At 42.5% G+C, this 16296-nt stretch overlaps 1 protein-coding gene across 1 annotated transcript; it reads left to right on the forward strand.

The window, feature by feature from the left end:
- The first annotated feature begins 359 nt into the window (after positions 1–359).
- Positions 360–3212, forward strand: RPS13 (ribosomal protein S13). The gene is made up of 6 exons (XM_060606133.2): positions 360–479; positions 632–680; positions 869–947; positions 1789–1958; positions 2407–2507; positions 3135–3212. Exons 1-6 carry the CDS (start codon positions 457–459, stop codon positions 3166–3168), a joined length of 456 nt encoding a protein of 151 aa, XP_060462116.1. The 5' UTR covers positions 360–456; the 3' UTR covers positions 3169–3212.
- The last annotated feature ends 13084 nt before the right edge of the window (positions 3213–16296 follow it).

Genomic DNA, 16296 nt, shown 5'->3' on the forward strand with positions numbered 1-16296 from the left:
GAGCTGGCGCTGGTGAATGGATGAACAACTGCATAGTTGAACCTCAGGCGCCCAAATTCGGTGGCCTTTCTGGGGCAGGGACCAAATCCACCAATCCCTGAAACTGTAGCTGCTCCACGCTCACTCCCAGTCGGGGATTCGAAACTGTACATTTTTAGCGCTGACAGCTCTTCCAGAAAGTCTAGCGGCGCACTTAATTTCCCGCTCTGGCCAGAAGCCTCCTTAAAGACCGATGCATGCCGGGATATATAGTCCTGCACCTCTAGGAATCGTGGGGCACAACTCTGAAATGCATCTCGGGACATGCAGCCAGGGGACGCCGGGAGTCACGCAGCGTAGCTCCGCCTCCTGCACGCGAAAAGGGTGGACGTATGTGAGGTCACTTCCTGTGTGCTGGGTAGCTTCCTGCGGCTTTCCTACCCTCGCTCTCTTTTTTGCTGCCTGACCGCCGCCATCATGGGTCGCATGCACGCTCCCGGGTGAGTTCGGGTTTCTGAGCGGGTTGCAAAGCTCGGGCCGCGGGGTGAGGGGAAAAGGGGGGCGTGTGGGCAGCGAATTGAGGGGTTGATGTTGTAGGCTATTGTGGCACTGACCACTACCACCACCTCATTCCGAGAGTTTCTTTCCCCAGGAAGGGCCTGTCCCAGTCGGCTCTGCCTTACCGCCGCAGCGTGCCCACCGTAAGTAGTTTGCGGAGACACGGGAGAAGTCGGGGAGGGGGGCTATATCCGTCGCTCGGGAGAAGCGGTACCGAGGCGTGGGGGCCATGTGTGCAGGAGGAGCTCCTCTTGGAGGGTGGCAAAGACCTCTGTGCTTCGGTACCGTCCCTGGTTTCTCCTTCTAAGGCAAGTTTCTTTTCCCTAAACAGTGGCTGAAGTTGACGTCCGACGACGTGAAGGAGCAGATCTACAAACTGGCCAAAAAGGGCCTGACTCCCTCACAAATCGGTGGGTATATATATATATATATATATATATATATATATATATATAATGTAGCTGCTTCCGCCTGCCTTCGTGTAACTTGCTGAAAAAGTCGCTGGGGGTAAACGTGTCGCATACGTGCTTTAAAAACTTTTTGCTGGTTTTCCTGGCTTTACCGCTGATGACCGCGGCCAAGTGTTTATTTGTTGAACTCTCACGTTCTTAATTTGGAAGACGGGAAAATTGTTAAAATGCTCGCCAAAATTTAATGAGTATTTAGTATGCGCTAGGTAGTTAGTTATTCCTGGCTGAATGGTTCCATACATTTTATATATAATGACTTCATGTAATTCTGATTGCCGTACTTTGAAATGATTGTGAAGTTTTCTTCATCTTACAGTTGAGGAAACTGAGGCACCGTGCAACTATATAATTAGTCTAGCCAGAGGTATCACACAAAATAGGAAATACATAATAAACTGTAAAATACTCAGATGGTGCTGTTTTGAGATTTAATAATGTATGTAAAGTTCTCAGAAGAATGTCTGATCCAAGTTCATTTATTAAGCAAATATACGTGGGAATCTCACTGATTTCTTTGGTGGCCTATAATCCATCAAGTTCACTCTGTTGATAAGCACCAGCATTGGCAGTTTCCTCCAGAACGGTTTTCCTTAGTGCTGGGTAAACCAACCTTGGATGTCTGAGTGAGCTTTACATGCATTCTCATGTTGTTTTTCTGTGATACAAAAGGAACCCTGTTTCACAGAGGAAAACGTGGATAATGACTTGATCTCAGAGCCTTGACATCACATGCTCCAGTTCTGTGTTTGGCGGGGGGGATTTAGATTACTGTTTTTTTCAGGTGTGATCCTGAGAGACTCCCATGGTGTTGCACAAGTACGTTTTGTGACAGGCAATAAAATTTTGAGAATTCTTAAGTCCAAAGGACTTGCGCCTGATCTTCCTGAGGACCTCTACCATTTGATTAAGAAAGCTGTTGCTGTTCGAAAGCATCTTGAGAGGAACAGAAAAGTAAGAGAATGAAACTGTTTGTATGAGCTTCAATAAACTGTAGTGCATCTGATTTGAATTTCCTAAAGAGGCTTGAAACACAAACTGACACCACAGTTGCTTTGAAATAAAAATTCTACCAGAAAAGACTGGCAGGAGGTGGGTGGCTTTGGCTCCTCTAGATGCAGTATATCACTTGATTGAAAATGTTGAGTTATTTATTTGCACAGTTTTGCGAATCATTCATGTTAAAATTTGGGGGAGCCTTAAATTCCCTTAAGGATTTAATCTAGCCACATGAACCTTAGCCTAGGATTCTATTACAGGGCATTGGGTAACTTAAAAGTGCATGGTATCTATACATTCTTTTGTTAAAATAATATTTGATTATTGTTTTGAGGGAGTTTTCTTAAATTATGTCGATTTTTATTTTTAGGATAAGAATAAATCTTTATAATTTGTCCTTTAGGATAAGGATGCTAAATTCCGACTGATTCTTATCGAGAGCCGTATTCACCGGTTGGCTCGATATTATAAGACCAAACGAGTCCTCCCCCCAAATTGGAAATAGTAAGTATTAAACTTTTTTGTTAATAAGAACGGACATTAGCCATATAGTAAACACAGTAGCAACTATAGTAAAAGGCCTGTTAGTGAATGTTTTAGGCCATGGCTATGTGGTCAACTACTATTTCAATTCTGCCATTTTAGGAGGAATACAGCATAGACAATATGTAAACAAATGGGTATGGCCGTGTTCCACTGAAACTTTATTTACAAAGGCTAGCAAAGGGCCATAGCTTGCAGACCCCTGATTTAAAACATGAATAAGCCCTTTGAATCACTTCTAGATAGTGGGTAAAGTTTCAGCTCATAGCTCTGCTCCTTGTTTTTATGTTGTCTTCATTTTTGCATAGATAGCTCATTATGATGATTAATTTCCAAACATTCACAGGTTTCACTAGAAGCGTTTTTCCTTATATTGGCCGGTTCTCCCTTAGATGAGTGAGCATCTTTGTTCCTCATGCTTAAACACAATAAACTAATTTAGGAACCTTGGCATTTTGGTGCATTTTATGTATTTGTGGTTTATTTTAGCTGTTTGAAAATAGCTCTGCTAGGTGTTAGAGTCTGTGAATAAATATGGGGGACCTATAATAATCCAACTCTTCTTCCCTCTCCTTTTTTCCTTTTCAGCGAGTCATCCACAGCCTCTGCCCTGGTTGCATAAATTTGACCATGTGCTCAAGCAATAAAATCATTGTCTAACAAGAAGCATAGTTTGTATTTTCTTTACCTAGAAGTATATATATCGTCGATTCATATGTATTGGTTTTTTGATGTGGAAGTGTTGTAGCACAATGAGAAGTGTGATTTTGCGGGGAGCAATGAGATAGCACCCATCTATTCATCCCTTCACTGCTCAACTAGCTGAGCAGTTTACAACTTGGTGGGTGGTTAAGTGGGGGAGGGAGTGGCAGAACTGGAAGAAACTAGGAAAGCAGTGACTTGTTTTGATGTCATGGCAAAAATGTTTCTAAGTATTTTTGGTACATTTGATGTTAAGACTGAGGTAGACCTGTGAGGAATGTTATCCCAGTAGTGTATGTGGCAGTCTACTAAGAAATGCACAAGAAAGTTTCTCTGCAGGAGGAACATCTTTAGTATGAAGGGTCCTAAGGAAGACCTGATAATTTGATCCCAGTCTTGTTGGTAAGGCTTAAAGGTGAAGAAGGGATTCAGGTAACAGTAAGCACAGTTCATCTGAATCAGGGAGCCAGAAGAACTGTTGGTGAGATGAACCCAGGTCACTATGCCTTGCAACTTTTGGAGGGTTAAATAAACACTCAGCTGGGTGTTTTCAGAGTATTTAATTCTTAACCTAATGAGGTATGTGGGTATCCCTGTTTAAAAGAGGCAAGTCTGGAACCATGAGTGAGTTGTTGAAGATTGTAAGACAGGTAAATGATAAGCTGTACGTCGGGCTGGTATATGGAGCCATGCTCCTTCAGAATTCAGAAAACGTTAAAGTAGGTGATTTTTATGTACTGCCTGTTTTCTAAGTGTGTATCACTTAAATAGATACACTGAATAAGCTATTTTCTTAAGGTTTACCCTAAGCAATAATCAAAGTTGTGTTTGAAATCACACTATTAGGTGAAGTCCCTTTTTCAAGAGACTAGTATCAGCTAGCATTGATCGCCTTTTGAGTACTGTGCTCTGGGGTTACAGACACCAAGTGACTTGCCTTGTTCTTCAGAGCACTTGATCTATTCACCTACCCGGTATTGTGTGCTCTATGCTGGGTATGCAAGCTGATTCAGTCCCCCTTCTAAAATTGGAAACCGTCTGTTGCAGTATTTTACCCAATTCTTACCTGGTGTTAAAGATTTAAGTTTTTCATCCTTTGTGTTCATGTCTTACAAGTGACTAACCATCATAAACCAAGAATCAATCTAACGAGTAAGGCAGACATTTCCAAGAGTGATAAGTAAAACAAGGTAACTCCCAGCACGATCCCTTGGAATCCCTAGGTAGCTATGCAGATGTTGGGTAATGATGGTTCTGGACCAAAAACTAGTTAATAGTAGGTGGGACATTTGATGTTTCAGAGCATGTATAGATTTTGTTCCTTTTTTTGTTAACATTTATTTATTTTTGAGAGAGCATGAGCAGGGGAGGGGCAGAGAAAGGAGACAGAATCCTAAGCAGGCTCCGGGCTCTGAGCTGTCAGCACTGCCCATCGCGGGGCTTGAACTCACAAACTGTGGGATCGTGACCTAGGCCGAAGTCAGACACAACTGAGCCACCCAGGTGCCCCTTGGTTTCTTTCTAATTGTAAGAAGTATTTGTGTATTTGTGATTCTTACCATCAAGCCAACAATTAACTACAACTGTTTTTAAGGTTTTTATTTTTTGAGAGCACAAGCAGGAGGGGGTGGAGAGAGGATCCAAAATAGGCTCCATGCTGTCAGTGCAGAGTTCAACACCGGGCTCAATCCCACAAACAGCGAGATCATGACCTGAGCCGAATCAAGAGTTGGACATTTAACCAGCTGAGCCACCAAGGCACCCCCAGAATTACTGCAAATACAACTGCAAGTAGGAGGTTTTTAATGCCTTAAAAAATGAGTTTCTTTGATATAGTAAACAAAATGTAAAAACATCTGCAATTCTTTTAAATTGTGAGCAGAGGGGTCAAACTTGGTCTTCAGCAACAACTCTGCCACTTGAAGGCTATGGGGGTAAAATCTAAAGAATATTGGGGTACCTGGGTGGCTCAGTTGGTTGTCCCACTTTGGCTTGGGTCATGATCTCATGGTTTGTGTGTTCAAGCCCCACATCAGGCCCTGCGCTGACCATGTGGAGCCTGCCTGGGATTCTCTGCCCCTCCCCAGCTTGCGCATGTGTGCTCTCTAAAAAAACTAAATAAATCTCTAAATTACTGTGAGGATTATATAAAGTTAATATGTAGCAGTAGTTGAATCATTCAGAGAACTTTAGCAATTGATTTGGTGAACATCCCTCCAGGTAACTACCTGTTAAGATACTCCAAAGACTTTTGGTACATGGGCATCTTACTACATAGATCATCTCATCATTTTTGCTGGTTATGTCTTGATTTTGGTGTTCCATGGTGCTATGTACTATAATTTGCCTTGTTATCTTGAGATAAATCCCAGGAATGGGAACTTTGGCATGTATGTTTTATATTTTGCCAAACTGCATTTCAAAAGTCTACTGATAAAATTATCAAAAAGTCCATGAGTGTCATTTCTTCAGGTACCTTTCAAAAAAAAAATTTTTTTTTTTTTTTTTTAATTTTAGAAAGGGTGAGCAGGGGAGAGGGGCAGAGGGAAAGAATCCCAAGCAGGCTCCAAGCTCAGTGTGGACTCAATCCCATAACAGATATGACTTGAGCCGAAATCAAGACTTGGACACTCGACCAACTGAGCCACCCAGGCTCAAAACTCGTTTTTTGTTTAAGAAGGATATTTTGTTTTTTGTTTTACTCTATTTTACTTACTTGATTAATATTTAATCTTTCCTTTTTGTGAACTGCCTATTCATGCCCTATAAAGTCTGTCTCTTTTGGAACATTGTTAGTCTTTTTTTCTTTCTTTTTTTTTTTTAATGTTTATTTTTGAGAGAGACTGAGTACGAGTGGGGAGGGGTAGAGAGAGAGGGAGACACAATCCGAAGCAGGCTCCAGGCTCTGAGCTAACAGCACAGAGCCTGACACAGGGCTTGAACCCACAAACCATGAATGAGGCCATGACCTGAACGGAAGTTGGATGCTCAACCAATTGAGCCACCCTGGCGCCCCTGGAACATTGTTATTCTTAATCCTACCTATAACACGTATTAACCTATAACACGTATTACAAATATTTTCCCCAATGTTTTCTGTCTTTCCATCTTGTTTGTGGTATTTTTGCTGTAGAAGTTTAAGAATTTTATAATCCCTAATGATTTTTCTTTATGATCTCTTTTTAAAAAAACAGATCAGTCTAATAAATTGTTTTTTCTGCTTCCCCTTCTGTTTAATATGGTCTTCATCCATCTTTCAGACTTAGACATTTCTTCCTTTTTAAACGAAACTTTCTGACACAGTTGGAATCAGCATGTACATGTTATTTGTCCAAATCTATCCATATGTGAGCAGCTAGGGTTTGAAGGTTTCCTTCAAGAACTGTTCTCTTCATTTAAAAATCATCTTTTCTGGGACACCAGGGTGGTTCAGTTGGTTGAATGTCTGACTTTGGCTCAGGTCATGATTTCATGGTTCCTTAATTTGAGCCCCACATGGAGCTTGCTGCTGTCAGCACAGAGCCTGCTTTAGATCCTTTGCCCCACTCTCTGTCTGCCCCTCCCCACTTGTTACCTCAAAACTAAACATTTTTTAAAGAATCATCTTTTCTCTGGGACGCCTGGCTGGCTTATTTGGTAGAGCATGCAACTCTTAATATTGGGGTCCTCGTGAGTTCTAGCCCCATGTTGGGCATAGAGTTTACTTTAAAGATAAAAGGTAAAATGAACATGTATCACTTAAAGGAAAGATGATTTTTAAGTTTTTTTTTTTTTTTTTTTTTTTTTTTTTAAGTAAACTGCCCAGCATGGGGCTGAAACTCATGAAGACCCTGAGATCAAGAGTCACATGTTCCACTGACAGCCAGCCAGGTGCCCCTCATCTTACTACTATTTTTTAATCAAAATTATGCATATGTGTGGTTATAAAAGTATTTTACAGGGGTGCCTCGGTAGCTTGTTGGTTGAGCGTTCAACTTTGGCTCAGGTCATGATCTGCTAGTTCGTGAGTTTAAGCCCCCGTGTCAGGCTCTGTGCTGACAGCTTGGAGCCTGGAGCCTGCTTTGAATTCTGTGTCTCCTTTTCTCTCTCTGCCACCTTCTCCACTTGTGCTCTCTCTCTTGCTATTAAAAATAAATTTAAAAAAATTAAAACATGCTTTTAAAAAATAAAAGTATTTTACCAGACAACTAAAAACAATCTTCCCTTTCATAGTCTGAAGTCTAGAGAAACTACTTTAAACTCAGCTGTTTTTTTTCTAACATATAATGCTTTCTTCTTCTTTTTTTTTTTTTTGTTTTTTTACTGTTTGTTTATTTTGAGAGCACAAGCTGGGGAGGGGCAGAGAGGAGAGGAAATCCCAAGCAGACAGGGATGCTGGGCTTGATCCCTTGATGAACTGTAAGATCCACAAGATTATGACCTGAGTTGAAATCAAGAGTCAGATGCTCAACTGACTGAGCCACCCAGGCACCTCATGCCTTCATATTTTTAAACAACATTCCTGTAAAAAAAAAAAAAAAAAAAAGTGAGGGATGCCTGGGTGGCTCAGCCAGTTAGGTGTCTTGATTTCGGCTCAGATCATGATCTCACAGTTTGTGGGTTTGAGCCCCACATTGGGCTCTGTGCTTTGGGCACAGATTCTGCTTGGGATTCTCTCTCCCTCTCTCTGCCTCTCCCCTGTTGCTCTCTTGCTCATTCTCTCTCAAAAAAGTAAATTAATTAAAAAAAAATTGAGGTGAAATTCACATAACATAAAATTCATCATTTTAAAGTGAACAGTTCAGTGGTGGTTAGTATATTTATAATGTGCAAACATCACCCTGTCTAGTTCCAAAATATTTTTATCACCCCAAAATGAAACCACACTCAAAGCAGTTACTCTGGGGCACCTGGGTGGCTGAGTCAGTTAAGCCTATGGTTTGCTCTTAATTTTGGCTCAGGTCATGATCTTCATGGTTGGTGAGATTGAGCCCCACGTTGAGCTTTTCACTGACATAGGGGAGCCTGCTTGGAATTCTCTCTGTCCCTCCCCAACTTGCACATGTGTACGCTCTCTCAAATAATATACATACATACATAGAAACATACATACAGTTATTCCTCATTTTCCCCACCTCACTCTGCCCTTGGCAACCACCAATCTGCTTTCTGTTCTGAATATTTCAAATAAATGGAATTCATGTAACATGTGATCTATTATGTCTGGCTTTCACTTAGCATCATGTTTTGGGGGTTCATTCACGTAGCATGTCAGTATGTTTATAGCTGAGTAATGTTCCACTGCATATAAGCATAATTTATGCGTTCACTCGAAAGATATTTGGGCTTCCACCTTTTGGCTATTTCAAATAGTGCTGCTACAAACATTCATGTACATATACTTATTTTGAGCCCTTGTTTTCCATTCTTTGGGATACACGCAAGTGTGGAGTTCCTCTAACATTTTTATACTAGGATTTTTTGCATTTTATTTTATACCTCTTCCCTTGGAATCCTCGTAATTATAGTTTTTGGTTAAATCAGTATTTTAGGTTTACATTTCTGTGGCTTTTATATAATAGATGCTTATATATAGTATGTATAATTCTATGCTCAATATTTCATGTAAATATGTTTACCTAAAATGTGTTAGTAGTTACCTCGTATGTTCAAGCATGTTTACTTCCTTTCTTTTTCTTGGTGATATACCTCCCAGGGCCTGTAACCTCTAGCTCCAATTCAGACAGGTTACTCTTTAAAAAAAAATTTTTTTTTAATGTTTATTCATTTTTGAGAGATGGAGACAGAGCATGAGTGGGGGAAGGGCAGACAGAGAGGGAGACACAAAATCCGAAGCAGGAGGCTCCGAGCTGTCAGCACAGAGCCCGATGCAAGGCTTGAACCCACGGACTGCGAGATGAAGTTGGACGCCCAAACAACTGAGCCACCCAGGCGCCCCAGACAGGTTACTCTTAAGACCCACAGGTCTGGGATCCCCTTTCTTCATCAATATGGGGATTCTTCCAGCCTCTAGTGTCAGATTCCTATACTCACATGTCTTCTTTCTTGGTTTTCTCCTTCCTTTTGGTGAACCATCCTCTGGTAGCTCCCAAAGAAAAGGCTCACTCCTTGGAACTCATTTCTTTTCTGTTTATATCAACTCCTAGGTAATTTCATCTGGTCTATGACTTTAAATGCTACTTTAGAAGTTACACTAAAATTCATACCTCCAGGGCTGACCTTCCCTGAACTCCAGCCTTAGGTATGCATTGGCCTATTCAACATTCCCACTTGGATCCCTAATAAACACCTAGACTTTTGTTTAATCCCAAACAGAACTCCTGATTTTTGCAGCCCAGACCTGCTCTCTCCCCAGACATCTCCATCTCAGTGAATGGCAACTCATCCTCAGACCAAAAAGCCTGAGTCAACCTTGACTTTTTTTTTCTCTTACACCTTATAGGTACTTGATCACCAAATCCTCTTGGCTCTACCTTTACAACATATGCCCACAGTTGAACCCTTACGGCCTTTCCTACAACCACCCTAGCCCAAAGTCGCTTTCTACCCTTACTAGTGTAAAAGCTCCCTAAACTGTTCTGTTTCTACCTGTGAGCTCCACCGAGGTCTTTTCAACATCCAGCATGTAGAGTGATCTAAAATGTAAGTCACACGATGTCCCATAGGCTCAAAAACCTCCAGTGGCTTCCCATCTTCTTCAGAATTCAATCTAAAATCCTTATCTTAGCCTATAAAGGAGTGTTAGGATCCGGGCAGAAAACAGACAGATGTCACACTCACATTGAGGAATTAGGCGAGAATCTTCTAAAGGAACAGTTTACAAAGATGTGAGTGGGGTTTAGGGAAGCCACGGGGCATACTGTGTGCTAGTTCCTGGAGCTAGCAACCGTGGGGAGATATTAGGCGTTTCCACCCCCAGTCTGAAGAGTGCAGGTGAACTAAGGAGGGTCACCTGACAAAAGCTGTGGCCTTCAGTAAAGACTCCTGCCTTCTGATTTATTGCAGGTACCTTCCATTGGCCAAATCACACAGGAAGCCAGAGGTCAAGGGAGCCTGTTGATGTGGTCCATGAACATCAGGTTCCCAGGCAGCAGAGAAGGTGGAGAGTGGGTCTGGAGGGACAAGAGGAAAACACCCAGTACAAAGGGCCCCCATGACTTGGCCTCCTCCAGCCACCTCCGTGTTTGTCTCCCACCACCCTTTCTAGTCCCTGTGGCCTGGTTTCACAGACACTCTTCCCAGAGCCACTGGCCTTGTTGATTCCTCTGCAGGGAAGGCTCTTACTCCAGCTATCCACATGGCTTCATTCCTTCCCTTAGGTCTCTATTCAACTGTAACTTCACAGGCACTGTATAAAAGAGGGCCCCCTCTCACTCAGCACTCCTTCCCCTCAATCCTGCTATTCTTCAGAGTGCTGATTACTACCTGACATGTTCATATTTTCAGATTAGAAGAGCCATTTGAACAAGGACCTTGTTTGTTCACTTCTCTATCTCTGGTTTTTAGAATAATGTCTGGCACATAGTGGGTTCTCAGTATTAATGCACATAAATGTTAAATGAATGCACATAAGAGTTGAAAAAAGTTTCTAAGATCTTGGAAAATGTCTTTTTCAACTCTCACTGTTGATTGGCAGAGAATTTGGGAATAGGGTCTAGGTTGGAAATCATTGTTCCTAAACATTTTTAGCACTTACTGTTTCTAAACTGCTGTTGAGAAGTCAGTTATCATTCTGATTGGTTGCCCCTCCTTTGTTTGTCACCTGTTTCTTTTCTTTGTTTTTGACTTGATGTTCTTAGGATCTTCTCTTTATTGCTTAGTGTTCTGAGATTTGCGATAATACCTGGGTTTTATTTTATTTTTTTTCATTTGTTCTGCAAGGTAACCTATTTCAGTCTCAAAATTGTCTTGCAGTTCCTGAAGATTTTCTTGAATTATTCCTTTAATGTTTCTTTCACATTATTTTCTATGTTCTCTTTCTGAAGCTCATTATTTGCTCAGACTTTCTGGACTGGTCCTCTAATTTTTTTCATCTTTTACCAACTATTGTCCATCTCTTTTCCTACTTTCTGGGAAGTCTCTGCTTTATCTTCTAATTTTACTTAGCGTTTCATTAATACCTTCATATGTTTAATTTCCCAGAGTCAGTGGTATGTTGGTAAGTGTTATATGCATGTTGTTGTATGAATACACACACGTGTGTAAATATACATATATGTTGTGGGTATACACACGTGTACATTGTTCACATGCATATGTGTTGTGTGTTGGTATGTTGGCAAAGGTTTAACTTTTGGCGGGGGATGACAACACTGATTTGTAGTGTTTACCTATTTCTGTGGTGTAAAAACTCCCACTATGGCTGATTTCAAGCTCCCAGTGCGATGTCACATGGAGTTGGGAAAAGATGCTTGGTAGTAGACCATCATATAGGATTGTGTAGGATTTCTCCTATACAGAAACAGTAAACATAAGTGATTTCAAGATTATGAATGATAGTAAAACTATACAACAATCCAGAAGTGATGGGTTTTGAGTATTTATTAATGTTTATTTTCGAGAGACAGGGCATGAGTGGGGGAGGGGCAGAGAGAGAGGGAGACACAGAATCCGAAGCAGGCTCCAGGCTCCGAGTTGTCAGCACAGAGCCTGATGTGGGCCTTGAACCCACGAACCATGAGATCATGACCTGACCCAAAGTTGGATGCTTAACAGACTGAGCCACCCAGGTGCCCCTCATTAATGATAATCTTAAACTTTTTCTGCCTCTCATTTTCTGTTTTTGCTTGTTTGTCATTTACATTGGAGGCCTTCCTCAAATGGCCAGTAGTCCTTGCAAGAATCTGAATTGTTTGAATTGTATCCAGATGCAGTTACTCTTTTTCATTACTAGGTGGCGTATATTGTGTTGTTGCTGATGCTTCTAACACTACCATATACCTGCAGCTTCTTATATAATTTAAATGTGCTCTCATATTTATTATTTTTTTGATTTTTCACAACTTCGAAAAAAGTTGACTGCAGATATTCTTGGAAGGAGGCTTGGCATAAATTCAAAAAATATATTCCATTTTGAAAATGAGGAAATTATGGTTCAGAAAAGGTAACTCAAACCAAGAGCATTAGGATGTCTGGTGTTCCTATCACTATACCTGGATGCCTCTCACAATCTTTCTTTCAAGGCTTTTTTTTTTTTTTTTAAAGTGAGGAGTGCAAATAATAAAGACTCATGTTCAGGGTACCTGGATGGCTTAGTCATTATTGCACACAACTCTTGATATAGGGGTCAAACACCCATGTTCTTCTAGACAAATCAACTTAAAAATTATTAACAGTAACATTTTAGCTAACTTCTAGTATGAAAATATATCCATTAGAGCAATCATATTTTTAAATCTCCAGAAATCTAAGTGGACTTAGGCATTGCTCCTTTATATTGTTTCTCTCTAATGTTACCTGTAAGTAAAAATTCAGATTCTCCCAAGCTAAGGATAAGAGTCGCCTTTCAGCTCCAAGGAAGCGCTGTTGCCACATCCCAGCCTTACCTGCAGTCATACTGCTGCTCACACTATTATGTGTTGCTGTGGCTGGTAGTAGTAGTTTGGGACTGATAAACCCCCATATCAGGATAGTGTGTCTCTCTAGCGGGGAGGAGGTGAGCAGGGTTGGGCGGGGCTACGCAGTTTCACCTGTGTCTGTAATGCTTTCTTTTCTAAGCTAGGTGGTGGGTACAAAGGGTTTTTGTTTATAGTCTCTGTGTCTCTCTGTCCAACATAACTCATTTAAAAAAGTCTCTGTGAGGTCTATAATTATAAACTCAGTTTGTTCACTCGGCAGATATTTATTGAGCACTTTTGGGAAAAATACTACTTCTATACAAGCTGTGAACAGCAGTTCAGGGTCTGGATTCATCACTAATTCATTCAACACACATTCACTGAGTTCCTGCTGTGGGCACGGTGTCATGCCAGATGCTAAGAAGATGACTCACACCTGATCCTGCCCTTTAAAAGACTCGCAGTGTGGGGAGGGACACATTATCCAGTAATTATACAAACCTCGAAAGACAGAAATTAGCTTCAGAAGAGAGGTGTAGAGAAAGTGTTAGGGACGAATCACAGAATTTGGGAGGACGTCACAGAGGAGATGGCAGTTAAGCTGGATCACGTTGGGCAAGTGGGGAGGGGGCAAACCACAAGCAAAGAGCCTTCTGGGCGGAGGGAACAGCATGAGCAAAGTACGAAGGTGGGAGAGTGTGCAGCTTGAGGCTCTAGAGACTATTTTAGTTTGATTGGTGAACTCAGTGGTAAAGTTTGGGAAAGGAGTTAGGTCAACTCCCAGGGGGCCCAGGTCCAGGCCAAGCTGCTAGAATATTCTGTAGGAAACACAGAACTATTTGCTGTTCGTAAGGGGAACGGAGCCTGGGTGGGAACACATAGGACCTGCCAGAACAGGAGCAGGTGGGAGACGGATCAGAGTAGTCGAGTCCACAGAACCTGGCAGCTGTTTGAGTTTAGGGTGGGAGTGCTCTTCACAAGTGGTTTTTCAGTGTCTGCTTGAACTCCTCCAGGGATGGAAGGTCACCACTCAAAAGGATTTTGATAGTAAGTAATCCCTCATTTGTGTACTAGGTCTCACATGGAACTCTACTGCACAGGAGTGTGGTAAGGGGGAAGGAGGTAGAAAAGGAGGAACTTGGACAAACAGAAAGCATGCTATCTCTGCAAGGGACTGTCCTCTCTGGTTTTGGTAGTCAGTGTGCCTAAGGGTGAGCCCAGCTGGAGTTTCTGAAATGGGGGAGGCTGCTTTGGGGCTGTGTTCCTTCAGGCATTGACCAACAGGCTGGAGGTCGGGGCTCCTGGATTGCCTTTGTGGTGCCCATATGGGGATGCCATGGTGCTGGGATTGGAATGCCATACCTTTCGGGGGGGGGGGGGGAGCTTGGGACAGAGAGACTGTCTAGTGCTTCAGGTAAGGGGTGGTCTTTTGTCATCCTGGAGGTTCTGCTCTGCTGGCATTTCCTCTTCTAGTTTCAACTGATCTGAGATCCTCTCAGCAAGAGCCATCACATTGGTTCTCACACCCCACCAATATGGCTTTAGGTTCAAAGATTGGGTCAAGACTGGTCTTCCAAGAAAGACTGATTAGGTACCCTTTGGGTGTTATTAGAGCCCCTCCCCATTGCCCTCAGATCTCTCCAGCTAATTTATCTCCATCACTGGAGAGGCACATACATTTCCTAGAGGGTCTGACAGATTATTTGAGAGCCTATTCTAATACGGTTATTTATTAACAAATTCACAAAGAGTTGAAAGGGTGCAGCTTTTGTAAATTGTAAAGCCCTACGCTAAGTGTCATTATTTATGTGAATCATCCCTGAGCACTTCTGATTCAGGATCAGGGAGTTATGGAATACAAACCCTTTTGTCCCATAATTTCTTTGGAGCTTTTTTTTAAATGTTTGTTTATTTTTGAGAAAGAGAGACAGACCACAAGCAGGGGAGGGGTAGAAAGAGAGGGAGACACAGATTCTGAAGCAGGCTCCAGGCTCTCAGCTGTCAGCACAGAGCCCAACATGGGGCTCAAACTCACGAGCCATGAGATCATGACCTGGGCCAAAGTCAGACCTTTAACCGACTGAGCCACCCAAGTGCCCCTGGAGCTTTTTTTTTTTTTTTAAATGTTTATTTATTTATTTTGAGAGAGAAAGAGTGTGTGCATGCACTTGAGAGCAGGGGAATGGCAGAGAGAGAGAGAGAGAGAGAGAGAGAGAGAGAGAGAGAGAGAATCCCAAGCAGTGTGCACTGTCAGTGCAGAGCCCGACGTGGGGTTTGATCCTGCGACTGTGAGATCATGACCTGAGCTGAAATCAAGAGTCAGATGCCTAACTGTCTAAGCCACCCAGGCCCCCCTTTCTTTGGTTATAGCAACCCTGTGCTGCAGAAATTATTAAACTTCTCTTTGCCTCAGTTTCTTCCTATCAACTGGATGTAAAGTATCTTGCCCAAGGTCACATGACCAATATGAGGCCACAAAGACTGGACATTAGATTTTAGAAACGGAGGGCTTATTTCTTCCTCTTTTCTCAAAGCAGCCTGAGGTGTGACACTCTCAACCCTGTTGAAGGACAGTTCTCTGACTTTTAAAAACAAGGTGAAGAGTGGGTGGGGAAAAGGAAGGGGAGACCTAGGCATTGTGGCTCGGTGTGTCAAGGCACCTGAATTCATGGCAGGAAGTCCCTGAAGAAGTTGAACTGGGATTTTGGGGTGTGGCAGTTAGCCATTCAGATGATGAAACTTAGGTCCCACTACCCCAGGGGGAAGAGCCTGGGATGGAGAGTCTGTAAATAGCATCGTCAGGATGGACCCCTCGTCTGTCAGTGTCTGAGCATTGTTTTCTCTGTCCCTGCACAGCCTCCCAGTGGTGGCCAACTCTCACTGTCTGGCTGGTCCTTGTGTGGAAAAGAAGGACATGGATCAGGTAGGCATGTTAAGTTCTGGAAGCAGGTACAAGTATTCAAGTCTCCAATACTTCCAGGAGACAGGCCCTGGGGCAAGGAGATGAGTGTTTCCAGTCCCAACGGAATCACTTTTTCCTGCATCCTAACAGATTCCTTTCTGGCCTCGTGCCTGCCTGAAGGGTGGAAAATTAGGTGTATTGTGAGTCATCTCCTGGGTTCTGCTCAACCTGCCCATTTATTCATTCCGCAAACATTCTCTAAATGCTTACAATGGGCCTGGCACCTCTCCTCCCCTCTCTCATCCATCCATCTATCCATCCATCCATCCATCCATCCAACGAACAATTATTAACTACATGTCAGGGGCTGTTTTAGACTTTGGGATATAATAGTGAGCAAAGCCAGACATGAGCCCTACCCTGTGGAGCCTGCAGGGTTGTGGAGGAGAGTGATACTCCAATAATCACCATACAAATGTAGATGCCAACTGTAACATACACTACAAAGGAGACTGCCTAGTGCTATAAGACCCTACCAAGGTTGGGTGGGTGGATCTCATCAGGCAGGCAGAGAAGGCTTCCTAGAGGA

The sequence above is a fragment of the Panthera onca genome, chromosome D1 (assembly GCF_046562875.1).
Source record: "Panthera onca isolate mPanOnc1 chromosome D1, mPanOnc1 haplotype 2, whole genome shotgun sequence".
In the NCBI taxonomy this organism is placed as follows: domain Eukaryota; kingdom Metazoa; phylum Chordata; class Mammalia; order Carnivora; family Felidae; genus Panthera; species Panthera onca.